The sequence below is a fragment of the Ceratotherium simum genome, chromosome 6 (assembly GCF_057802395.1).
Source record: "Ceratotherium simum simum isolate JZ-2026a chromosome 6, ASM5780239v1, whole genome shotgun sequence".
Taxonomy (NCBI): Eukaryota; Metazoa; Chordata; class Mammalia; order Perissodactyla; family Rhinocerotidae; genus Ceratotherium; species Ceratotherium simum.
In genome coordinates this window covers 63490088-63515454 of record NC_141905.1, presented here as the reverse complement: position 1 = coordinate 63515454, position 25367 = coordinate 63490088, and the positions used below count along the sequence as shown (strand labels likewise).

The 25367-nt window shown below is 40.8% G+C and overlaps 3 protein-coding genes across 5 annotated transcripts in view; 1 reads left to right on the top strand and 2 right to left on the bottom strand.

Annotated features, from left to right (window-relative positions):
* Positions 1–5211, bottom strand: part of PDCD11 (programmed cell death 11) — a 46192-nt gene extending 40981 nt beyond the window's left edge. The window contains exons 1-4 of the mRNA XM_004428028.3: positions 5093–5211; positions 3632–3744; positions 2379–2510; positions 1192–1359 (exon numbers count right to left, since the gene is read on the bottom strand). Of these exons, the coding sequence (XP_004428085.1) occupies positions 1192–1359; positions 2379–2510; positions 3632–3733 (402 nt within the window). The 5' untranslated portion in view covers positions 3734–3744; positions 5093–5211. The remainder of the gene's footprint in view (positions 1–1191; positions 1360–2378; positions 2511–3631; positions 3745–5092) is intronic.
* A 101-nt stretch (positions 5212–5312) lies between these two features.
* On the top strand, positions 5313–10776 carry ATP5MK (ATP synthase membrane subunit k). Of its 3 annotated transcripts, none has more exons than XM_004428034.2 (4): positions 5313–5431; positions 9034–9129; positions 9220–9312; positions 10674–10776. In XM_004428034.2, exons 2-3 carry the CDS (start codon positions 9043–9045, stop codon positions 9307–9309), a joined length of 177 nt encoding a protein of 58 aa, XP_004428091.1. In that variant the 5' UTR covers positions 5313–5431; positions 9034–9042; the 3' UTR covers positions 9310–9312; positions 10674–10776. The 3 variants fall into 3 exon arrangements, with proteins under 3 accessions (XP_004428091.1, XP_087288664.1, XP_087288663.1); XM_087432538.1 differs by lacking the exon at positions 5313–5431 and adding an exon at positions 5995–6089; XM_087432537.1 differs by lacking the exon at positions 5313–5431 and adding an exon at positions 7505–7588.
* On the bottom strand, positions 10772–24768 carry TAF5 (TATA-box binding protein associated factor 5). The gene is made up of 11 exons (XM_004428030.3): positions 24202–24768; positions 21683–21920; positions 18121–18436; positions 17204–17367; positions 16963–17098; positions 15876–15996; positions 15001–15130; positions 13357–13521; positions 12508–12685; positions 12147–12324; positions 10772–11828 (listed from the first exon to the last, which is right to left on the bottom strand). Exons 1-11 carry the CDS (start codon positions 24758–24760, stop codon positions 11611–11613), a joined length of 2403 nt encoding a protein of 800 aa, XP_004428087.1. The 5' UTR covers positions 24761–24768; the 3' UTR covers positions 10772–11610.
* Positions 24769–25367: the final 599 nt, after the last annotated feature.

Here is a 25367-nt window from a genome sequence, read left to right as displayed (position 1 = left end):
CTCCGTCCCACCTCTCTCACCCCACCACTTTATCTCCCAATAGAATCACCAATGACTTCCACGTCACTAACCCCAGTCCATTTTGCAGTCTTTCTCTTATGTGACCTTTAAAAAGCATTTAACACTAATGACTGCTTTTGCCTTCTTTAAACATTTTCTCCCTGGCTTCCAAGCCCCTTCATTTACTGGTTTTCTTCTCTATCTCTCTGGCCGCTCTTTCTTCTTCTGACAGCAACTCTCCTATTCAGCAATTAAAATACAGTATTTACTCCAGGCTCAGTCTTTTACTCTCTTCTCACTCTATCTGCTCCCTCTAAGCAACGTATTATCCCTTCATAGCTTCAATTACCACCTACACAAAGAAGTCTCATACATTTATGACTCTAGCCCAGACTGCCCTGAGCTCTGGAATCACCTGTTTACTGGATGTCTCAACTGTACCCGAAACTCAACATATCAAAAAATCAAATCATGATCTTCTCTCCCAATCCAGGGCCCCTTTCAGGGTTTCCTATCTCGATGGCATGGCTGACTGTCAAGTCACGCTTAACAGAAACCGAGGACTCAGTGCTGACACTTCTCTCCACCTCACCACCCATATTGAATCTATCACCAGGCACTGACTTGACCTCCTCAGTCCTCAGTAAATCCTGACTCCACGCTGTCATCAATCTCCAAGCCTGGATTACCACAACAACCTCCCAGCTGGTCTCTAGGCAACTACTCATGCCCCTTCCATCTACGCTCTATGCTGTCTACATGTCACTCACCCCAATGAGAAGATTTCAAGAGGTTCCCATTGATTCTAGAATCAAAAAACAATCGTTACCATGGTCTGGCCTCCACCCAGCTCTCCAGCCCCATACCACACCACACTCTCCCTCGCTTCTCTGCTCTAGACACACTAGCCTTCTCTCTGCTACATATTGTCTTCTTCGGCTTCAATTCCCTTCCTTCTTTACCTAGTAAACCCTCATCCTTCAGACCTCAGCTCAAGCATCCTTTCCTCAGGGAAGTCTTCCACACTCCCCAGACCAAGTCAAAATCCCCTTCTTTAAAAAAAAAACAAACCCCATTACAAACTCTCACGGCACCTTGTGCCTTTCCTTCTTAGCACTTAACAGTTGTAATTTTATATTTATTTGTGTACCACTTATCTCCAGTAACAGATTTCATCCAGATTTCCCTTACCTTCAGAGGTTCTTCTTGTACCACCTGCTCACTCAGCTTTTTGGTGTAAGCATCACAGATTTCAGTCACTTGCACAAAGCCCTGGAGGCCATTGGGGAGACTAATCACCAGTTCCAGTTCATTTACCTCTTTCACACAACCCAAAATCCGCATCCCCTCACACAGGGACTAGAAGAGAAAAAGTGAAGTGTGTACAATAGGGAAGAGAACAACGCCTGGGGAGGTTAAGGAGTCTGGCTTCTAGTTCCAACTCTGATATACAAAAGCTACAGAAATACATACGTGTATATGTCAGTGCACTTATCAAACATCTGACTGAGCACCGGAAAAGGTCTAAATCATACAACAGTGTTAACAGCACGAGGGTGCTGGAGGGCATTTTTGCGTTTTACTTTATTCCAAACAACCCAAACTCAAACTCAAATGCCTGGCAGGCAACAAAATGAAGGAAGCAGGCCAGTGGAGCCCATGACCGTCTGGAGTGTGCACGCCACGTCTGAAGGGCACAACCACTACTCAGTTCCATGCGACTACGAACACGAGGGAATGCGTGCTGGTGTTGTCAGCACTTTCAAATTTTTATCAGAAGCCAGAAATCACATTTTTATATGAAATTTTTCAGTTTTCTAATGTTGGCACCAAGTTAAACAATCATTTTTTTAAGTATCATCCAGGACAAACAAAACACGTCTGCAGGCTGAGTCTGAATCTTGCCCCTCAGCATCATTTGACTTTCTTTTCTTTTTTACAACTAACATATATCAGAGTTTTCTAAAAATTTAAGGAACATAATAAAAGCTCTTCACTTCTCTGAGGTAGTTTCCACATGGATGAAATGAAAGGGCAGAATTAGAATGACTGCTGAAGTTACTGCCAGTTCTAACCTATGAATCCACTAAAACATAAATTCCTTAAGGACACAAGCAGAACAGGGGACTCAGCAACTAAAAAGAAAAACAGATAAATCAAAAAACAACTCATGAACCCAGGTACTGGTTAATAATCGAGGGAAATAATGCTCAATTCTGAGCACAAACTGCAAGAATCTCTACAGACACAAACACACACTATATATAAAGAGGAAGAGAGGAAAGAAGGGAAAAAGAAAGGAAAAAGGGAAGGAAGAATATATACAAACTTAAGAAACCCAGACAGTTTGTTTGAAACAAAACCAAACTTTAACAAACCTCAATACTAAGGATATCAAACTTCTCTTTTATAGACTTGCTGCTTTCTCTCTTTTCGATTTTCAACTTTTTTGTTTTTGCTGGTCCTTTCTGGCTCTTTTTCCTTTTGGTGGATTCCTCTTCAGTAGAAATCTTAAAGGGGGAAAAAAGATCCAAAAGAATGAACAGAAGCAATCCTGGCCTTTCCTCCAACTTCAGGTCATCTGTCACCTTGCTTCGTTACTCCCCCACTCCACCCCACTCCCAATTGTTCCTTTAATTCCTGCTTCAATCCCAACTCTCTCATTCTGCCACTAATGCTCTCTTTGCCCAAGGTCTGGGCCTCCTTCATGTTCTCAAAAGCCCCTTCTCTCCTGTGTTCTTCCTCTCTTGACTGGGATGGACACTGAGGTTCCCCAGTCTGAGTAGCAATTTAGAACAGAGCACGAAAATGGAAGATGGAGTCATGGAGACCTGAGTTAAACTCCCAACTCCACCATAATAAGTTCTGTGGCTTCATCTAAGTTATATAACCTTAGTTTCTCATCATGGAGTGGCAAACGCTACTTCATAGTATAGTTGGAAAGATTACATAAAATAGACATAAGGCCATACAATCAAATGTTAGTTCTCTTCTCTCTAGCATTTGGAGCACAGCCTACTCTAGGCGAAGACTGCGAATTTCTAATGTGAATTCTGACCATTATACATGGCAGGAGCCCATTCAAAAATTCAATGATCAAACTGCTTTCTCTCCATCCTTAATCAAATGGCACAAAGTTCCTAAGAATAAGGAACAATGGCATTGCAAACTTAAATACTAAATGCCATGCTTGAAAAAATATAGCCTTGTGGTGGTATGGACTCTATAACAAGTTTGATTTATAAAAGCAGACTTCAAAAAGAAACAAGTCTGGGGCTGGCCCTGTAGCATAGTGGTTAAGTTCACACACTCTGCTTCAGCAGCCCATGGTTCACAGGTTCAGATCCTGGGCACAGACCCACGCACCGCTTATCAAGCCATGCTGTGGCAGGCGTCCCACATAAAATAGAGGGAAGATGGGACAGACGTTAGCTCAGGGCCAATCTTCCTCAGCAACAGAGGATTGGCAACAGATATTAGCTCAGGGCTAATCTTCCTCACCAAAAAAAAAAGAAAGAAAGAAAAAGAAACAAATCTGGAAAATAACACATTCTCAAACAAGGCCCATTCTTCACAAGGACGCTAGAGAGAAAATGTTCAGTGAGTCTTACCAAACAAATATACCACTTACATCAAATAAGTTGTCTTGTTCAACTGACTGCTGGAACGCTTTCTCTGATTTGTGGGTCTTTCTTGTACCCCCTCGGGGGAAGCTTTCTTCCACGGTTGCCATGTTCGGGTCTCCTAAAAACAACGCAAATAGTAACGGTGAGACATAGCTCAAGTGTCAGATTTCCTAAAGGCTGCCATCAGTGGACAAGAGACAGAGCCTTCTAGCACCAATGTGCTAGACAGCATTCAGGACTAAGAAACAGATCTTTGATGCCAGGTCTCAAATAATCCATAATTCATCTTTCCAAAGGTCTCTGCTTCAAAACCACAAGTCCACACATTTTCCCCCAGGAAAAGAAGTTATAGATTCAATGTAGTAAATATCATTAGGCAGCTACAGTTAAGACACACACACACAGACGAATATATAACCAACCCCCTACCTGCAAAGAACATCCACACTTTTAAGAAGATGAAAGAATTATGCAAATAATTTAAAACACAAATCAGATTACAAACTATCAACAAAGAGGTAGAAAGTGATGAGGCTTCAGTAAAGGAGGCAAACTTCCTAAAAAGGATGCTTTTAAGCTGAATGTTAAAAGTTGAATAACATTTTGACAGGTAGAAACGGAAAAGGAGAAGGAATATGAGAAAAAGCATGTAAACAGGAAAAGCCAATTATTTCACTGAGCACCAGCAATTTGTCTGTCAAACAATTGCTCAAAAGCTTGCTGTTCCCTTTCTATGAAGAACTGTTCAACTAGACCACAGAGCAAATAAAGCATAATAACTGGAGTTAAATTTTAAAAGAGAGATTGGGCTTTTTTTGTGGAAGACCTTGAATTAGATATGAGTAGTTTAATGTTTACTCTGGCCAGTCAGAACCTTAAGGGAAGAGACAACAATAATCAAGAAAAATATCCTGCAGGCCATAGATTGGTCAGGACGAGAGATAGGGCTAAAGGAAGGTTATGGGGGCAGAAGAATTCAACTGCAGTACAGCAGAGAAACCACGGGAACCAGAACTAGGTATAAGTGAGAACGGAAGACAGGAGGGGTTGGTTCTGAGAGACACTTGGGAATAAGAATCTAGAAAGGCTTGAGACTATAGAAGAGGTGACAACCGAGAGGGAACTGAAGATTTGGAATCAGGAATAGGTGTACGTTTCGCAGAAACAGGAAAGGGCAGAAGGATTTAGTTTGTTGGGAACTTGACCCTTAATCTCATTTCAGACAAGGAGGAAACTGAAGCTTCAAAGAGTAAGGCGATCCAGCAGCAAAGAAGGGACTTAAGCTGCTTCCCGGGGACAGACCTGATGTTACAGGGGCAACTAGAGCAGAGCGGCTTCTAAGCCGGGCTGGGGTGGCCGAACCACTCACCCGGCACTGCGGGTGGGCAGGGACCCAGAGGACCTAGCCCTGGGAGACACCTGGAAGCCGCGAGGTTTCCTCCCTCCTCGCCTTTGCCCTCACTCACCAGCCCGGCGATGCCAGCACCTCTCTACTTCGGAGTCGGCGCCACTGTAACCACACACGCGGAGACCAAGGCACCCGCGGCCCAACACCGCTCTTCCGGAAGCGTAGGCGGGATCAACGCCCTACTTCCGTTACTATACCCCGGAGTTTTACAGGTCGGGGGAGGAGCTTTAGGGACAGGAAGCGGAAGGGCGGGACTTCGAGCCGTAGCCAATGGTCGCAGAAGGGCGGGTCGCTGTGTCCTTTTGAGCGCGTGCGGGGGAGGTGGTTTCTTCCGGCAGGGCTGAGGGGTAGCTGGGTGCGTTGAAGGACATAGCCTGCGCAATCGGCGTTTTGCAAGGTGGGTGTGGAGGGGAGTCCGGGCACTGGACCTCGAGTCTCGGCTTTGCGGCGCCGGCCTAGAATCTGGCCGTTCCTGGTCCGGGAACCCCGGGAGGCCTTCGCTTTGCGGGGCGAGAGCGGTGGAGAATGGAGGAGGAACTAGAGAAGAGGGCCGGGGCGCGAGGGGTTGGACAGCGTCTCAGAAGCCTCGGTGTGAGGCGGATAGATACTCCCATGGTTCCCGAGGGCACTTAGATTGCGTTTTCCAGTGGAGAAAAACGAGGCCCGCAGCGAAGGGAGTCCCCCAAGGTCACCCAGTGACGTAATATTGGATGAGAACTCGGGCTTATAACCCCACGAGTTAACCTCTTTTCGTCTGTATGCCCGTAGCAGTTTGTTTCCACTGCGCTGTGCTTAGGAGGCTGGCCAGACAGGCCTCCTTTGGCTGCGCTGCAGCCTTTGTCCAAGCGAGAGTGAGTGTGGCCCGGGCCCTGCGTTCGCCAGGCCCGCGGTAAGCGAGTTAGATTTCAGTCTGTGTACGATCAGCGGAAGGCCTTTTCTAGGAGGTAGCCAGAACAGAGAACTGTAAACTCCTGGAAGGGCAAAAGGCTGCGTCGGATACCTTAGCGGCTCTCACTCGGCTTTGCCTCCTTTACCTCGTGATCTCATCGTTCCAGGTAGGCGTGCAGTCAGACAGGAGAACAGCGGTATCCAGAAACAAAGTAGCGAGGGGAATTGGTCACTTTGGGTCTTTTCTTTAATGTCCATTTCACAGGCGAAGAGAGGTATGGAAGGATTAATTATATTTAATAGCGGTTCACCGCTTAATAAGAAACAAAAGCTAAGACCCCATTCTTAGACTTTCCCACAGGCTACCATTTAACAGTTAGTACAAGTATTTGTCTTAGGTAATTTTCTCCTTCGTTAATGTCTTTATAAACTTAAATGTGACTCAAAAGGAAATAAAGTTTCAGTTCAGTTATTCCACAAAGGGCCCTCGAATGCAGGGGTTCCTGATCTTTGCCCAAAAGTAACCTGGGGTTTGCTGAAGGGTGCAGACCCAAGTGTTTCCAGGCTTTGCTGGCATTGTTTATCTCACCAGCAACATCCCACTCCCTACTCTTCCCTCTGTGTCAGCCTCTCAAGAGTCTTCAAGACCCAGACTAGGTTTCAGTTGCTATACCATGGCTTTCCCTGCAGTCAGAATTAGTTGTCTGTGGAATATCACAAACATCAGCTGTTCTCCTATATTGTGGAAAGTAGAGGGAAATTTAAAACACCTTAATATTGTTTCAGTTGGACACCACATCTTCCTAAAAATTTTTGTTAGACATAAGGCAGTGGGGGTTATCAGGCAATAATCTGACAAAGTGAAGCCCTTGTTTTTTGTGAGGTTTCTTCTAGAAACCTGCTTGATACTGTAAGAATCCAAAAATGTTTCATGAAGATGAATGGGAAAAAAGAGAATGCCTTTAATAAGTGTAGTGAAATGAAACAGTTAATATAAAAGCTGTGTCATAAAGATTTCTTTTAATGGAGACTTTCCCTCGGGCTGGACAGGCCAAGGTTCCTGAGGGGGCCCAAGCATGTTTGGATTTCCTTCATTGCTCCAAGAACCTTCTGGAAACAATGTTCAAAATTAAGGTCATTTGTCCAGATTTTCATTGCCAATTCTATGCAGCGAATGCCTCTGAAGGCCTTTGAGTGGTAAACAGGGGAGTGCCAGTTTCCATAGCAACTTCCTCACAGATCTCTTGCTCTTCCATTTCATCAAGAGCCACCTGAGTTACTGCCACTGCCTACCAATCTCGACCGGACCTCGACCGGCTCGTCTATGTTGCCAATCGACTCGGCGTGGCGTCGGTCGTGGTAGATAGGTGGTCATACGTACGAATTTTCAAGCGTTGTTCTGGTGACCTTTGAATGTGCCTTTGCTATTTTTTATTATAAAAGAAATACATGGCTTTGTAAAATACATAGGTACTATGGATACAACCCCTCTTGAAAGTTTGCTGCATATCCTGGGATTTTTTCCTATATAATAACTAATAAGTATTTGGTTTTCTGTTTCTGTTACTGCAGAGTTTTTCAAACTTTAGCGTACATCAGAATCACCTAGAGGGCATATTTAAATAAGATTGCTGGACCCCAGAGTTTCTGATTCAATAGGCCTGAGGTAGGGCCCGAGAATTTGCATTTCTCACAAGTTTCCAGTCATGCTGATGCTGCTGGTCTAGGGACCAGACTTTGAGAACCATTGATGTGCTCTATAATATTATGTCCTATAATATAATGTCCCGAAATAGGATTTTTTTTGTATTTAACATTATATGGGGACATCTTTCCATGTCGGTACATAAAGATCTACACATATTGTATTTCCCCCAATGGAAACCATCATTTATCAGTCTTCTGTAGTTGTTGGACTTCAGTTTTTCCAGTTTTTGCTTTTATAAACAGTAATTCAGTCACCATCTTTGAACCATATAGCATGCTTCCACTTTGTAATATTTCTGTAAGGCTAAATTTGTGGAGAACAAATGAATCAGCTAGATAAAAGGATACTAATCTTATAATTTGATAGATATTGCAAAATTGCACTTGAGGAAGGTTGTACCAGTTTATACTCCAGATAACAGAGGGAATGCTTGTTTTCCCACATTCTTACTACTACTGCTTAGGTTAAATATTGGTCTCATTTTACATTTCTGTGACTAATTATGAGGTTGATTATCTTTTATCTAAGGAGTTTAAGGATTCCAGCTTCCCCATCACCACCAATAGCTAGTATGTATCAACTGCATTTAATAAATGATCCCTACTCCCCCTTCCCATAGAGGTCCTAAATTATTTGTAAGAAAAATTATAAAAGTAGGGGTTGTGAGTTGACCTGTTTGTAGGTCCCTGAGAAACTTTGAAAAGTATCACAAGCTCCAACTTTCAACTAGTCTTAAAACTGATTAATTCCATATACAGTGTACCATGGTATAGATAGTGCCGGGAGTGAAAACATCAAGCAATATTGGGTCAGAAGGTGGACGTGGAGACTACTGTGTTCTCTTCCTATGCTGAATGGTTTGACTTATATTCTTTTTTGTTTTTTTGTGAGGAAGATCAGCCCTGAGCTAACATCCGTGCTAATCCTTCTCTTTTTTGCTGAGGAACACCGGCTCTGAGCTAACATCTGTTGCCAATCCTTCTCCTTTTTTTTCCCCAAAGCCCCAGTAGATAGTTGTATGTCATAGCTGCACATTTTTCTAGTTGCTGTATGTGGGACGCGGCCTCAGCATGGCCAGAGAAGCAGTGTGTCGGTGCGCGCCGGGATCCGAACCCGGGCAGCCAGTCGCGGAGCTCGCGCACTCAACCGCTAAGCCATGGGGCCGGCCCCTGACTTATATTCTGAAGTTGTGTCATAGCAGCTAAGGTAAAGTCCTCCTTCCAAGAGTTTCTCTTATCAGCAAGGCTTTTTCCACTTTGCTACCACTGTGTTGGGTACAAACAAATTTAACACTATTTATGTGCAGTGACTTTTCGAGTTTTTAAACTTAAAAAAAAAAAGAAAATTGTCTTTTAAATTACATTGAAACCAATTTATTGTTGCCTTCTTTCTTTTTTTAAAAGATTGAAATCATGGCAGGTCCAGAAACTGATGCCCAATTCCAGTTCACTGGTATCAAAAAATATTTCAACTCTTATACTCTCACAGGTAGAATGAATGTAAGTATTAATGATACCTTTAAACAGTTATATTTTAGAAGAATATAGATGTGACAATGACTCTTGTTTACTTTTTACTTTCTTTTTCAGTGTGTGCTGGCCACATATGGAAGCATTGCTTTGCTGGTCTTATACTTCAAGTTAAGGTCTAAAAAAACTCCAGCTGTGAAAGCAACATAAACGGTAAGAAGTTGATATTTAAAAGTTTATAACTTGGCCATTTTGATGTTAGGGATTTCCCCCCCATAAAAGTAAATTGTTGTCATTGTGCATTACATAAAAAAAAAAAAGAGAAATATTGCCTGTATCTTATCACCCTGACAATTTTTAACATTTTGGTTTAGCTCTTTTTTTATGTATTTTATTTGGTTTCCAATGGCTATGATTCATGTCTGTAATTTTGTCTTAAAACAAATATGCCTTCTATAATTTGAATGCCTGAGTGCTCATGGATTTATTTTGCAGAGGAAATCTAGTAGAATTTTTTTAATATAAATAAAACTAAAATGAACGCTTTTGAGCATGAAATGTTGTGTATGATTTTTTTCTTAGGCTGAAGTGCTTTCCCAAAGGGTTGTGGGGCACCCAGCTTTGTAAAAGGGTGTCTCTTTTGCCCCAGCCTATTTTGAATATCAGTTTGATTTTTGTTAATATGATGAGTAAAAATGATTTGTATCTTTTTGAAGTTGTGTATTTTTTCCATTTGTTTACCATTTTTCTTAACATTCTCTTCATGCGCTTTTCTAACAATTGGGACTTTCTCTTTGCGAAGACCTTATTTCTCTTGTGTAAGCTCTTTATGTAATAATTTTTAACCTTTTAAATCAATTGTAAGTATATCTTGGTTTTTTTGCCAGTTTGTTTGCTAGTTTCAAATTTTTATATAAGCAATTCTATCTTTTCCTTAAATCTCCATAGACTTCATTTTCTTATAGTGCCCCCCCAACCCCCCTTTGCCCATGCTTGAGTGAATGAATATTTGTTGTGTTGGCAGATGATGTGCAGAAAACCCAAAACCAGATCTTTATCTGATGTAGCTATCCACGGACAGAAAATTTTTCCTCTGCTCTTAAAGAGCTTTTGCAATCCTATAACTACTGACCTTAGAGGACTGCATATCCCAGAATGCAGTAGCCCGTGGCTTATTCATGACAAACAGGTAGTATTTTGCACAATTTTTCATATTAGGTACCTTGTAACCCCATTACAAAAATGGAGAAATTGTCTCTCAGATATTAAATAACAGATGTTTTCTGCTGTTTAAAATGTTGCTTTATCTGCTAGACTGTTCCTGTAGTATACATTTAGGATCATACTGAATTGTTGGCAGCTCTTTTATTAAAGGTGGAATGTTAGGTTAGATTGTATGAAGTGGAGAGACAGCTTAATTTTTCAGGGTTACTGACTCCTTTGTGAATCTGATGAATTTGCATTCAATTTCAGGGGGTTCAGAGGGCTAGATAGTCCTCTACTAGTAATTATTGAATGTCTTGAAAGTAGAGTTGAACACATTTGTGTCTAAACTATTTTTGCTTTGTTTATAGGATTCTAGACTGGACTTCATCTGTTAAGTTTCCATGCCTGAGAAGCTAATGTCAACTCATCATGTGATACTCAATTTATACAATAAATTATGAACCTGGAAAATCTGGTTGTCTTTATTTACAAGATATCAAAAATATAAAAACTGTACAAAATGCAACAAAGGCAAAAAACTGGCAGTGACTTGGTCTAAATCTTTTAGTTTCCCAAAGCAAGGCTCAGTACTGGAGGTAAGCAACTGAAATGTCTGTCTGACTTCAAGTGTACTAGGTTGTGTATAGCCATTTTAGCTGAAGTAGAACATGGAAGCTAAACTTCTTCACCTGGTTTATAGAGTGTTTGGGTGCACTCAAAATCCAATAGGTGTAAATTCAGATGTTAGCAGATGGTTGTACTTCACCTAGGTCTTAGAAAGGAATTGTAGTTCACCCTACCCAGTTATGTACATTCCACTAATCATGGGCCAAGCAGAAATGTTAGTGGATCATTTAACATAGTACTTGAGTGCCATACAGTAACTACATTTTTACAGCAGAAACATACATGCTCATTGAATTCTTCAGCTAAAATTCAAGATGGTACTATATTACTCAATTTGAATCTTGAAGCAGGATGAATTATGGAAATCAATTGATTTTTCTTCTAAACATAATAAATTAAAATAGCATTTTAACAGAAAATGCATAGATTCCACACAATCCAAAGCACCATAAATGTCCCCTCCACGAACATAATACCTCTTATTCAACTAACGGAAATTAGTTAAATGTGGTTGCTATAGAAATGTGGAACTGTCCTGTTCAGATTTTCCAAGCAGCATACTTCCAGATCCATATAGACAAAACATTCTTTATAGCTTAAATATTAATTACTGAGGTATTTGCTTTTAGTCTCCCTTTTTCAAACAGTAGCTTCCCAAAGGTCTTTAATACCGATGGTTTATTGTGGACTATAAGCTCCTGCAGCTAGAACCAAGTTTCTTCGAGTAAAATGGAGGTGTACCACTGGTGTTGATTTGGTCATATATGTTCCCAACAATAACTCCTGTGAATTCTCAGGTAAATTTATGTGCCCAGTGGCTGTAGTAAAGTCATCAGTCTCTAAATCTTCGAATGCTTTGACAGCATCCCATAACCGGACTGTATTATCCATTGAACCTAAGAGGAAGTCAAAGGAAACCATTTAGTAGCATCCACCATATTTAGATTCTGACATTTTGTCAAGTATACTTTATGTATTTACTGTATTTCTAGTGAAAAAAGTCTAAAGTTGATTAACAACTCTTCCTTCTAAAAGAGCATTTCAAGCAGTAGTTTAACCTGAGAAGTCAATGTACATGTAGGGTGATACTCTGGAATCATGGCTAATGAGAAGCAAAACCAAAACAGCAGGACTTAATTTTGCAATTGTCAACTCAGTCTTTGCTTTTAACATTCCATTTACCTTTCACCATAAAGCCATTTCTAGTCATTTACCTGATGCCAAAATTTCACCATCTCTACTAAACCTAAGTGAACAGACTGTATCAGTGTGGCCTTTTAATTCTCCAACCATCAAACCATGTCCAATATCCCAAAGGAGTACTCTGCCATCTGTTGCTCCTGTAGCCAGGAATCTCCCATTGGGAGAAAATGTCAAGGAATGAATTGGTCCCTAGAAAAGAAGCCCATGGAAAGAAAAGTAAAGTTAAAAATATCTAAGAAAATAAGACAAAGTTAGAATTTTAAAGTTGAGTATTATAAATAATATCTTTAACATGTATGTCACTGGTTAATTTTAAAAATATTTTATCTCAAAAGCAACCTTGTGTGCGGGAATAATGAAGATATAAAATACCTTGTGTCCAGTGAAGATCCTTACGCAGTTTCCATTCAGGACATCCCAGAGCCGCACAGTTCTATCTGCAGAGCCCGTAGCAACATAATTAGAATTTGGATGGAATCTGGTGCAATTCACATCAGCAAGATGGCCAGCAAATATCCTTAAAGGCTGATAGTGGTCTGTAGCCCAGAGCCTTTAAAAAAGTTTATTGAAAGCAAAAGATGATAATTAGTAGTTAACTATGAAATGCCAAAATTCTATCCAAAATAAATATAGAAACATCCTTGTGAAATATTAGCTCCAAATGGGTCCCCCTCACTAGTTACCTGGGGGAAAGAAGAAGGAATGATTGAGACTAAATAACATTCTTAGTTGATCTGGTACAAAAATTTTTAAATTCTAGAATTCTTCCTAGTTCTCTGTATGTACACCCCCCCTCCTCTCCTCTCCCACCCCAACTCCTAGTCTAACCCATAGAAAAGTATTTTTCCCTCATTTTGGCCACCACATAATTAGTTTCTAACCTGAGCTACCTCATCCTCAACTTTTAAGGAGATGACAGGAAAACAAAGGTGCTCACAGTGGTAGTGAAAAACGAGGCTAAGCAAAGCAAGAGTGTTAGTTAATAAGCTAACTTGAGAAAGAAAAGCAGGACTCTTAGGACTCGGTATACACATAATTGCAGACATAGTTAATACTCCTGTCCCAAATTCATTTTCAAAGAAGGAGTTTTAAATGTTGGCATTCTCAAAAAGTTGATCCTGAATAATAGAAGGGAAAATGAGTTTGGCTGGAGTTTGTAATTCCTAACAAGAAACCATTCTGTTCCTTGAATAGACCCAGTCGTAAAATCACTGTTCTTACCGAGCTACTCGGTCATGGCCGCCTGACACAAAATAATATCCATATGGAGAAAACTGTGTGTCCCATACTGGATAGTTGTGTCCTTTATATCCCACCAAGCAAGTAAATGTTTGAAGACTCCACAGTCTAACAGTTCCATCCTCTGAAGAGGAAAGCAGGTAGTTCCTGAGAGAAGAGAAGGTGATTTGATTCCCAGAATAACTTTTAGTTACCTGTCCAGTTTCTCTGTACTTTTGAATGTATTAAATATAGCTAACTGACATGCTATATCTCACTTTTAATTTATACATGGAATTCACAGTAGATAATAAGAGTTGAAAGTACTAACTAAACTAATGCTAGCCATGACACTCTCCATCTACTGAGCACCTACTGAATGAGATTTGATTGTTAAAAAAACCTATCTATTAAGGGGAAAATCAGAGTTCTTTAAAAAAATAATAACAGGGGCCGGCCTGTGGTGTAGTGGTTAAGTTTGCGCCCTCTGCTTCAGCAGCCTGGGTTCGCAGGTTAGGATCCCAGGCGCAGACCTATGCACCGCTTATCAAGCCATGCTGTAGCAGGCATCCCACATATAAAGTAGAGGAAGATGGGCACGGGTGTTAGCCCAGGGCCAATCTTCCTCAGCAAAAAGGGGAGGATTGGCAACAGATGTTAGCTCAGGGCTAATCTTCCTCACCAAAAAAAAATAATAATAATAATACCAAGGGGTAATAACAAAAAGTATAGTCAAATAAGGTCAACTGAGAAAGGCTTCTAAGAAATGTGACTAAGATGTCACTTAAAACACAACAATTTTTTACTTTAAAATGGAGATGCTATTTTCCTATCCTATGAGTTGCATAAGAATGTAAAAGGAAATGTCTTTGACAAAAGAAAAAACACTATAGACATGCGAATAATACTCTACCTTTTTCAGGGATAAATACAAAAGCTGAGCTACTCAGAAGGTAATATGGTTTTCAATGAAATCAGAAGTTTCCCACAAGTAAAATGGTATCATCTGGCTAAATCCTAACAAACAACAAAAAACTTCATTCTCAAAATTTCATAAAGATAAAAATCTTGATGGATTAAAAGCTATTATCTATCCAAGTAAGATACAGATGGTAATATGAATACAAAATACTCCCCCATTTCTACAGAATGTTAGAGATCATGAAAAATAAGCAAATACCTATTTGTGAGTTTCAGATTCCCTTTTAGTATCCTCTTAGTTCTTTTGATTATACAAAGATAAATCTTCAATTGATAGCTAATATCCCTTTACTATCAGGAATCTGTTGTGAATTTGGAGATGATGGAAGACAGCAGTAGCCACAAAACCCAAGGCAGGAACCCAAAGAAGCAATTCAACCCTTATTGGGGTTATACAAAACTAAAGCTAATTTTTAAAACCAGCAAACCCTGAAGCTGTCCATCTTGATTCTATAATTTGGGTGCACATTAAGTTGCTATCTAGTACGCCAGTAACCCAAGATGAATTAGCAAATGGTAAGATTCTAAAAGATAATGAATGATAGGCAACCATGAGATTTTTCTAACAGAATTTTTCCCAACATTTGCATAATGTTTCCAGCAGTTAACTTTTATATAATCTCAATATAATACATCAGTATTTAATTTTTATTGTTTGTATTTTACCTATCCGGACTGAAGCTGGCTCCATAGACAGGCCCACTGTGACCATACAAAATCTTCAATTCACTTGCTGTTTTCTCATCCATGATTCTTTCTAAGACATCATCTGATTCTTTGTCTATAAGGCTAAGATCTAAAATGGTCCAGAAATATTGATTTTTAGAAGTATATTCATTAAAACCTTTTAAGGCAATCACATCACAGCTCAGGAGAAAAAATAACATTTGAACAGTTCTTCCTACATACCAACCACTGTGCTAATGCCTCTAAATTAGGTGATATCATCCCAGTGTATAGGAGAGGAAACTGAGGTTCAGAATAGTTAATAATGTGCCAGAGTGCACAAAGCTACTCGGTGTTAGAACTAGGACTGAAACTCAGATTTATCTACAATATCACAATGTTTCACAAAAATGAAAACTATGGAAATATTAAATTATTGAGAATGCATTATCTTGTTTAAACAATACAGTTAGCAAGAAACTTTCTTTAAAATGAAATCCTGATCTTATTAATCCTTTTTAGCCATTTTTATGGCTAAAACAGAAAGTACTCTCCCATTATTTCCTTTAAAGGTTTTTTTTAAAAATTCACAAGCAATCAGAAAATGTTCGATTTTAACCTTAACGAGTTTTCTAGCCTAAGCCCCTCATTCTACAGATGAGAAAACTGAGGCCCAGAGAAATTAAACCAGTCTAGCACCCCAGTCTCCTGATTGCCACTCCAGTGCACTTTTCACTGTTGGGAATGAACATTTTGAGTTAAAGTAAAGTCAAGTGAAACTGTGCTAAGATCACAATCTCTTGTGTATATTCCATGGACTCAAGATTGGTGTAAACTAACGAGGAGTCTGCATTCTGATGGGTCATCTCAGTTACCTGCTGCTTGTTTGACACTACGCAGCTTTTTGGGTGTCACAGACCACACTCTGACAGTTGAATCGGCAAAACCTCCAGCAATCAAACTAGAATCATCAGTGACGTCCACTGCAGTGAGACCCTGCCAATAAAAAAAAGCTTTTTACTAAACAATATTGTTTTGGGAAAAAAATTGCAATCGCATCTTAAAGAATACATAATGATAGCTATTTTTCTCATATAAAAGATCATTTGAGATTTCATTCTCCTATGAAACCCATTGTTTGAAAGCACTTACCTTGGGAACATGTTATCATTTACCTCTTTTTTGCCCTCCCAATTTGGAGTGCATGCTATGAAGCAAATGTTAATCATTTTTGCACTTTACTAAATATATCCTCAGCAGCTTATTATACAAAGTCTATAAAGACAAATACAATTCTTAATAAAAAATATTAAGTTTACATAAGTACTTAAACCAAGTTCAATAGAGATGAACTACACAGCTTCCTCCTCAAAGGCTAGCAGAATTCTGAACAGTGATACGAGGGGCACATATAAGCAAGATTCTGGTACCTACAAGTTGCTAAAGGTCTTTTAAACATTGCCTTCTATCTATTCCTAGCAGTGTCCAATTCTCCTTTCCTAACACTGTCTTTTTTTTTTTTTTTTTGTGAGGAAGATCAGCCCTGAGCTAACATCCGTGCCAATCCTCCTCTTTTTGCTAAGGAAGACCGGCCCTGAGCTAACATCTATTGCCAATCCTCCTCCTTTTTTTCCCTTTTTCTCCCCAAAGCCCCAGTAGATAGTTGTATGTCATAGTTGCACATCCTTCTAGTTGCTGTATGTGGGACGCCGCCTCAGCATGGCCAGACAAGCAGTGCGTCGGTGCGCGCCCGGGATCCGAACCCAGGCCGCCAATAGCAGAGCACGCGCACTTAACCACTAAGCCACGGGGCCAGCCGCCTAATACTGTCTTTAAGCTATATTTATATCAAAGGTTAAATAAGAAAACTCCATTTTAGTAAACAAATTTAAGTTTCTTTTAGTGGTAAATCACCATTTTACCTGATTCTCTAGGCAGAAATTGCTCAATTATTTTACCAACCTGGTAAGCATTGAGGAATGTATAGAAACAAATGGAGGGTAAACAGTCTGGCCCAAGGCGTACTCGTTTGGTGGTTTCTTTCATATTCATTATCTTATCCAACTTATCTGAATCTTTCAACTCAGGAAGAGGGATTCTGTGAAAGAAAAACAGACTGGAAATTACTCTGAATATTAAGAAACTTGGTTCTATAATGTATCCTCTGACACCTCCACACATGGTCTTGAGGTTTTTTCCTCACCTGTTTTGAGGTGGAGCATTGGGATCTTGTTTTTTGCTTTTGGATCCAATACTGTCTTTTTTAGGCTTCTTCTTTTTAGGTTTTCCTTCTTCATTTTCTCCTTCTTCATCCTCATCATCCAAAGGCACCTCAATTTCTGGCTCTTTTAATAAACCAAAAAATACCTAAAAGTCAACAGAGCCAACATTTTTAAAATTAATTTTCTGTTCATTAACACGTCATTTTCATATCTTGATAGGATGAATCACAACTACAATATAGTAATTTATACCCTGAAGCAGATTCTGTACTTATCTACCCAATAGCCAATCTTCCCTTCTTCCTAACTAACAGAACCCTGCTTTTGTTGAAGCAGCAATATGCTCAGTTAAATCATTTCTGTTCCCAGGCTCTCTTGCAGCTAGGAATAGCCATGTAATATCATCTGGCCAACAGATATATACACAAATACACTGGGTAGAGTTTTAGATAAAAAGAGAGAGATTCAACAGGGAATATGCCTTTTGTCCTCCCCCTTCTGCCTTCCTGGAATGCAGCTGCAGTGCTGTAGCTGCAACAGCCATCTGTGAGCACAAAGAAGAAAGCCACATTCTAAAGATAGTGGAGCAGAAACTATAAGGACCCTGACTTGAAGGCATTGTGGAGCCCTCATGCCAGCTCAGGAGGGCCTTCCTCTGTAATTCATTTTATGTGAGAAAAATCCCTTACTTGTTTCAGCCACTGTAGTCAGGGTTCTGTTAAATGCAGCCATTCCCAAATTCTCACTAATATATACATCATCCTTAGAACATGAAACGTAGTATACAGTGTAAAATTATTCCCAAACTAGCTATAAGAAAAATGTGTAAATTATGTAGATGGAAATGCTACAATTTTTCATAATCTGCATTATATAGTTCTTAGTTTTATTCCCATACCTTTGATTTGTTTGCCTCTCGTTTAGCCTCTCCTGCCAAACTTCCCACCATCGCATCTATCTGTTGCTTACTACGCGGCATCCCATCAAAGATGTCAATGTAGAGGTGCTCCTGAACTATGTTCCATATCTGATTGTTCTGTTTCTCCTGAAGATGCCTCTTCAAGAGTTGGTACGAGTCACGGGAAATACGCAGAACAAATTTACTTGTTCGAAAATCCAACATGGTCTCATTCCCTTTCATGTGTTCCTTTTTGGTAAGACTAGATAATACTCGTAGGTCATCCTGGTAATAACATTCCTGATCTCCATGGAACCTGTTTCAGTGATTTTAAAAAGTCATTTTTCAATGTAATGATTAAGGGATCTGCCTCTCCCCCATATATTTATAAACATCCCAGAATATTTTTCAACGTAGTAGTCTGAATAATCCTGGACTATGCTGTAGGATCAGAAGTAATTCATTTCAAATTGATTACAATTCAGTTTCTGAATTCATCCTAAAAATGACAAATTTAACTCTCTAATGAAATGTATCATAAAGATTTTAAGAGAATTTGAAATAAATACCATAGTGAATAAAAGATATCTACCATTGGTAGACAGTCTCTTTTGAATGCCACCAGTGGTAGATATTTGAAAATGTCAGATTCTTTGTTTTACTGAATTTTATGTTCTCTCAAAACCCACTTTTAAAAACTTTTATTATGGAAAATTTCAAACATATATAAAACTAGAAACTAGTAATAATGAACTCAATGTACATATCACCCAGCCTCTCAACAATAATCAATACATGGCATTCTCATAAAACCCATAAGACATATTTTTAATGATTTCTTATATTCTTAATACCATACATATTTATTAAACATCAGCACTTTAATAATATGACTAAAGAACAAACAAATGTTAACACCAAAGAACGAGCACATCCATTTACTCACCAATACCAGAAGCAATTATATAAAACTTTCAGCTTTGGTGACAATTAGTAAATTTAAATGTACTTTTGTTTTTACAAATCTTAATTTTCCTAATAAAGTAAAATTAAAGATCATATGTTTGATCTTTCAATAACAAATCAATAACTAAGAGCAGCAAACAATGCAGAAACACTTAAAAAACAATGACTAAACATAAGATATCAAGGCTCTAGCTCTGACGGACACACAGGCAATAAGACTCCTGAACTGTCACCTGTGTTACCCTATTACAACTCATCAAGATATGAACTAAGGGTTTCTGTCCAAGATTTGAATGAAATTAGAAATCTCAGCCTCTTGGTGTTTGTATCAATCACTGCCCACAACCTCATCTGAGCATGGGGTCCTGGCAAAAGCTGAGACTGTCCATAACAAGGAAACAGCGAGCACCCTATGATATTCCAGCCTCCCATGTGAGGAGCTGGCTATACCATGAGACTGGAACAGGAAGAGGTTTTTTGATGACAGTACTATAAGAAAAATTAGCTTAGAGTAGAAGTTCTGTCACTATCAGTCTTTCTAAATTTTTTTTCAAAAACTGAGCTACAGAACATTTGCTTTATATACGTTCTATTAGACATCGTAGAATAACGAATGAGTACAAAGGCATAGAAACCAGGAGTCCCGAGTTCTATTATTCCTCTATTACCACTACCTGTGTTATCTGACAAGTCTTGGCTTCTGCTTGTACTAAAGAGCTCTTATTCATACAGTTGAAGCACTGCCTCCTTCTTAAAAACTCCTTTTCTTTGACTTCTATAACTTAACAATCTCCTGGGTTTTCTTCCTACTTCTCTGGCCTCTCCCTTTATATCTCTTCCACTTGGCCACATCTTCCACTCCTTTTATATCTCTTCTACTCCAAATGCTGGAGTTCCTCAAAGCTCAGGCCTAGCCCTCTCATTGACTTATTTCATACTCCCCCCTAGACAATCTCATCCATATCCATCAATATTGCACACAACTCCAATTTATGGCTCCAGTCCCTACCTCTCCTCTGCACTCCAGAGCCTTATATAGCATCCACCTATCAACTTGACATCTCTTAAATCGTCAAAGGCATATTCAAATCTGAACTCAAGATTATTCCACAACCTGACAAACCGGGTCCTCTTCCAGGGTTTTCTATCTCAGTGAAGGGCACCCCTATCAGGCTGGGGGAGCCAGAAACTTAGGGGTTATCAACGATACCTTCATCTCCCTCACCTCCATATCCAATCCATCACGAAGTGCCTCACCAATATGTCTACTTCCCTCCACTAACACTACCACACCCAGTCCAGTGTCCCTCACCAGGGATGCTACTGGCATTTTAGGCAGAACACTTCTTTGCTAAGCGGGACTACCTGCACATACTAGAACATTTGGTATCCAAAAGCTACCTGCTCCTGCCCCCTAGTCATTATGATAACCAAAAACACTTCCACACACTTTTAAGTAGCCGAGGGGAAGGAAGAATATTACCCCCAGTTGAGAACCACTGCATTAACCTCCAAAACTGGTCAATCTATAGTCATTCTGTCCTCCCAACATCTGTTTTCCCCACTGCATAAAGGTCCTTTCAAAATGCAAATCTAATAATGACATGGTCCTTCAATGACTTCTGTAGCAGAGATGCCTCACTGTTCTCAAATATTCATTCTTTTCTTCCTCCACAATAGAACACCTGAATATTAGCTGAGCACATAGACACCAAGGTAAAGACCACATTTCCTACGTCTCTCATAGATAGGTGTCGCCAGACTAATGACATAAAAAAGAAAGAAGTGTGTGCAACTTTCAGGAAGGATGTGTACCCTCCCTGATGACTATAACACTGATGTGATTGCTTAGAGCTGGAGAGCAATCCTGTGCCACGGATGGAAGCTGCATGACAGCAAGATCAAGAGAGCCTGGGTCTCTGATAATCAAGGACTCCATACCAGTCCTGGACTGCCTACCTTCACAAGATACAGACAAAAACTTATTGTGTTTAAGCCTCTTTTGTTTGGGTTTTCAGTCACTCTCAGTCTAATCTAATCCTAACACAGCTTCCTATTGCTCTTAGGATAAAAGCAAAACTAAACTGTTATTTTATTTATGCCATTATTGTTTGAGTTTTCAGTGAATCTCAGCCAAATCTAATCCTACCCAATACAACCCTCTTCTGCTCTTAGGATAAATAAAGACCTTCGACATGGCCCAAGAACCTCCCTGTTCTAGCCCCTAACCAATTGTCCAGCTTCATGTTGTACCACACTCCACCCCTCTACTCCACTCCAGCCACACTGGCCTTCTTTCAGTCTCTGCACCTACAATGATCCCTCCTGCCACAGAGCTTTCATACATGGTTTTCCCTCTTCTCTTCATCTGGTTAACACCTACCCAATCATCAGATCTCACTTCAAGCATCACTTCCTGTGGGAGTCTTCCCTGACTTCTCCAACTAGATCAAACCCCCTCATTTTAGGTTCTCATAGTACCAGGTACCTCTCCTTCATAAAGTACTCTTTGAGTTGCAATCTTACATTTGTGTGGTTACAGACATGTACATACATTATATATACATATACATAATATATATAAAAATTCACATACTTCTCAAAGAATGATTTTGCTTCATTCTCATGTTGATTGTAGACTAGTTCCAAGTACATGTGTACAAATAGAGGATAAAAGAGTTGGGATAACTCTGCCCGATGGCAGTCCAAGGAACATTCAATGAAGTGTTTCAGTCCACTATAGTATTCTTCATACATTGTGGGGTCTCCTTGTTGGTTGTAGGCTGACAGCACGGCACTGACATCCGGCTGGTCTTCCACAGCTACACTTCCAACTGTTTAAAAAATGAAAACAACTTTCAAGAAAATGACATGTTATGTACCAAGTAACTGGGGCTATTTTGCTAAGGTCCAGAGATGAATTGTTTCTCAAATGTTTGTCCCACTCCTCTCAAGCTCTCTTCCCCAACACAACCACGTGATCTTTAAATGGGATTTTCACTTTGTTTCCGTCACCCATCCAAAACTCCTTCAGCTTGTCCATATCGTAAAATAAAATTTTCAAATCAATAACAAAAAGGTCCACTATTTTTCCTGGAGCTACCTTATATTAAAGACAAATTTTATAAAACACGGTATGTGCAAATCAAAAAACTATATTAATCTTCTCTCAAGGCTCAGTGCAAACGGCACTCACCACCACCAACTCATGCCCTGGAGTAATAGTCCCAGCTCTCTGAGCTACGTAAGTACTTTGTATCTTTCCTGTAATACATCCTATCATATGTTACCGTCACATGTGTACATCTATTACTCTTCATAAAACGTAAGCATTTTAAGAGTAGGAAGGACCTTGCCTTATTTATATTTCCAAAAGATAATTCAATTTTATAGGCTTAAAACAATTTCCATAACCACCATTTCAGGGCAGAAAACATGAGTATTTATTTGTAATAAGCAATCCCAAACAATGATACATCTGTCAATCAAATCAGTTTGATGGTTGGCAATTTTTAAGTTGCAACTGTTATGTTATGCTCTTTACTGCACAAATATTATAAAATCTGTTAATCGCTTTTATGGCCTCTTTTCCTCCTTACTGGTTTCTGAGTTATGATCTAAAAAAATAGGTCAAGTTTCTGAAGATATGAGAGATTACAGTAAAATAACCAACAACATAATTCATCCATCTTATAGTTCATGTGCAAAATTTAGCATTCAGAAAAGATTCCTCTCAATCATATTTTCACACATTTCTTTTAATGAGTTACAGTGCTATCTAATTATACTTCACTCTGACAATGCTGCAAAAATTAGGTTTCATAAATACAGATTAATTTGCCTAGAGGCTCTGCACTAGATAATTTAATTCAATAAATGTTTATTATCAACTCAGGATCACCTTTAAGACCTTACATTGTGTAGGAGTTTTACTGCATGGACTTGGAGACAACAGTTGCTGGGAAAAGGGGCGGGGGGCCCTCAGATGTCAGGGATGGACACCTAGGCATAAACTTATCAGTGCTAGGCATTGTACATATATTATATCCAAGCCTCACAATAACCCATTTAATAGAAGGGGGAAAAGCTCAAGCTTAGGAAGAATAACTTAATCAGCATCACACAAGAAAAAGCAACAGAAACAGAATCTGAACCCAGGTCTCCCCAACCCCTATTCCTTTGAGGAAGACCAGCCCTGAGCTGACATCTGCCAATCCTCCTCTTTTTGCTGAGGAAAACTGGCCCTGGGCTAACATCCATGCCCATCTTCCTCTACGTTATATGGGACACCCCCACAGCATGGCCTAACAAGCGGTGTGTCGGTGCGCGCCCGGGATCCGACCCCAGGCTGCCAGCAGCGGAGCTCGCGCACTTAACCGCTACGCCACGGAGCCGACCGGCCCCCAACCCCTATTCCTAAACGAACGGTTCTCAAACTTTGCCATACATCAATACCCCCTGGAAGCATTTATTAAAAATGCAGATTCCCAGTCTCCACTTCCACAGGATTTGATTCACTTAGTCTGAAGTGATGCCCAGGAATCCGCATTCCCCAAAAGATTTAACACTGGTGGTCCTTAGCCTATATTTTGAGAAATACTGGCTACACCAAGTTCCATCACTCCCTGGCTGTGTGATCCAGAGCAAGTCTCTTGGCCTTTCTCAGTCTTTTTTCTCATCTCTAGAATAGAGGTAACGTCTACCTCACAGTTTGAACTGTAAGAATTAAGATACACAACTTAAAGTATTTATAGTACTTAAAGTATGCTAGTACAGAACTGTACAAATATTGCTAGTGTTAAGGTAGAGCTGCTAAAAGCTCCACAGCCCAAATAAGAGGAAAGGGACCGAGAGCATGAAAGTCCCCGCCTCTCCGCGCCCACCTTCCCCATACATCCCTCTGCTCAACAGCTCTCCTCAGCCTCTCGCTGGAATTGACAGCTCGGAAGACGGTTTGCGCAGCCGGCGCACTAGAGAAAGGGGCGGGCATGTGGCCCTAGAGGCGGGCCCAGGAAATTCAAAACAAGCCCGCAGAGGTGCAGGCCTGCCATCCCCTGCCTTCCCGGCTTGCTCCCCTTCTTGCCGGCCCTGCCTCCCCGAGACCCCGCGGCTCACCTTTCCCCGGAGCCGCGGCACCTGTGGCTGAGCCCGAGACGGCGGCAGCCCCCGAAGTGCCGGTGCCCGGAGGGTCGGGGGCCGCAGGGCCGGGGATCGAGGCTGTGACCCGGCTGAGAAGCGCGCTAGCCGCCTCAGCGCTGGCGCCGTCCGCCTCTCCCGGGGCTCCGGAGCCCGCCACTGCCTCCTCCAGCAGCCGGGCCTCACGGCGCAGCGCCTCTTCGGCCTCGCGAAGGTTGCTCTGCCGTAGGAACTGCAGCACGGCCAGCAGAGTCTGTCGGTCGTGAGGAGCGCCGGCCTCCGGAGCAGCGGCGGGCACCGGGGCCGCCCCCGCCGGGGCAACGGCGGAGACAGCCACCGAGGGTTTGGGGGTCCCGCCATCCCCGCCGGCCGAGGACGACGCCGCAACGTTCCCGCCGCAGCCGCTGGGGCCGTTGTTGGTAGTGCCGCCGCCACCCTCACCAGCGCCGTCTCCCGCCTGCGGAGGTAGCAGCGTCGGCGGTCCCTCAGACTCTAACTTGACCGCCACCTCCGTCTGCTCCTCCGCCAGCGCCGCCATCTTGCGGCTGAGCCACCTCGCGCCGTCAAGCGTGGTTGCGTTTTCGCCACATGGAGGGTGGGGAGGAGCATTTTACGACAGCTCTGGAAGGCAATTTACGGCAGTAGGAGGGGCGAGAAAGAAGGAGAAGAGAAATGGGAGCCAGGGCAGCTTTCGAAAGTGACAGAAAGGCAGGAAGTGAGAGTAGGCAGCCGCCTATTACGTTTGCCTGATAATAATTACCATTTATTAGAGACCAGCTATATTCAGGCACTGTGATAGACGTTCTACATTATATGACCACCTTTAATTCAACAATCTTATAAGGTACTGTTATCCTCACTTTACAGATTGTTCGTTGGAGATCCAAAGAGGTTAAATAACTTGCCGAAGTCACACAAGAAGGAAGTGCAAAGTGTCAGGATTCGAATCCAGGTCTTTAACTCAAAAGCATATATCATTTGTCAGAGGGAGGCTTCTGAGATAATGGTAATGTTTTATATTTTGATCTAGATGGTGTTTATTTTTATTTTTGCAGTTTTTCTTTTTGTAAAAATCGAGTGCACGCTTTAGCTTTGTGACCGTTATAGCATATATATTTCAATAAAAAGTTTTTAAGTACCTGAAT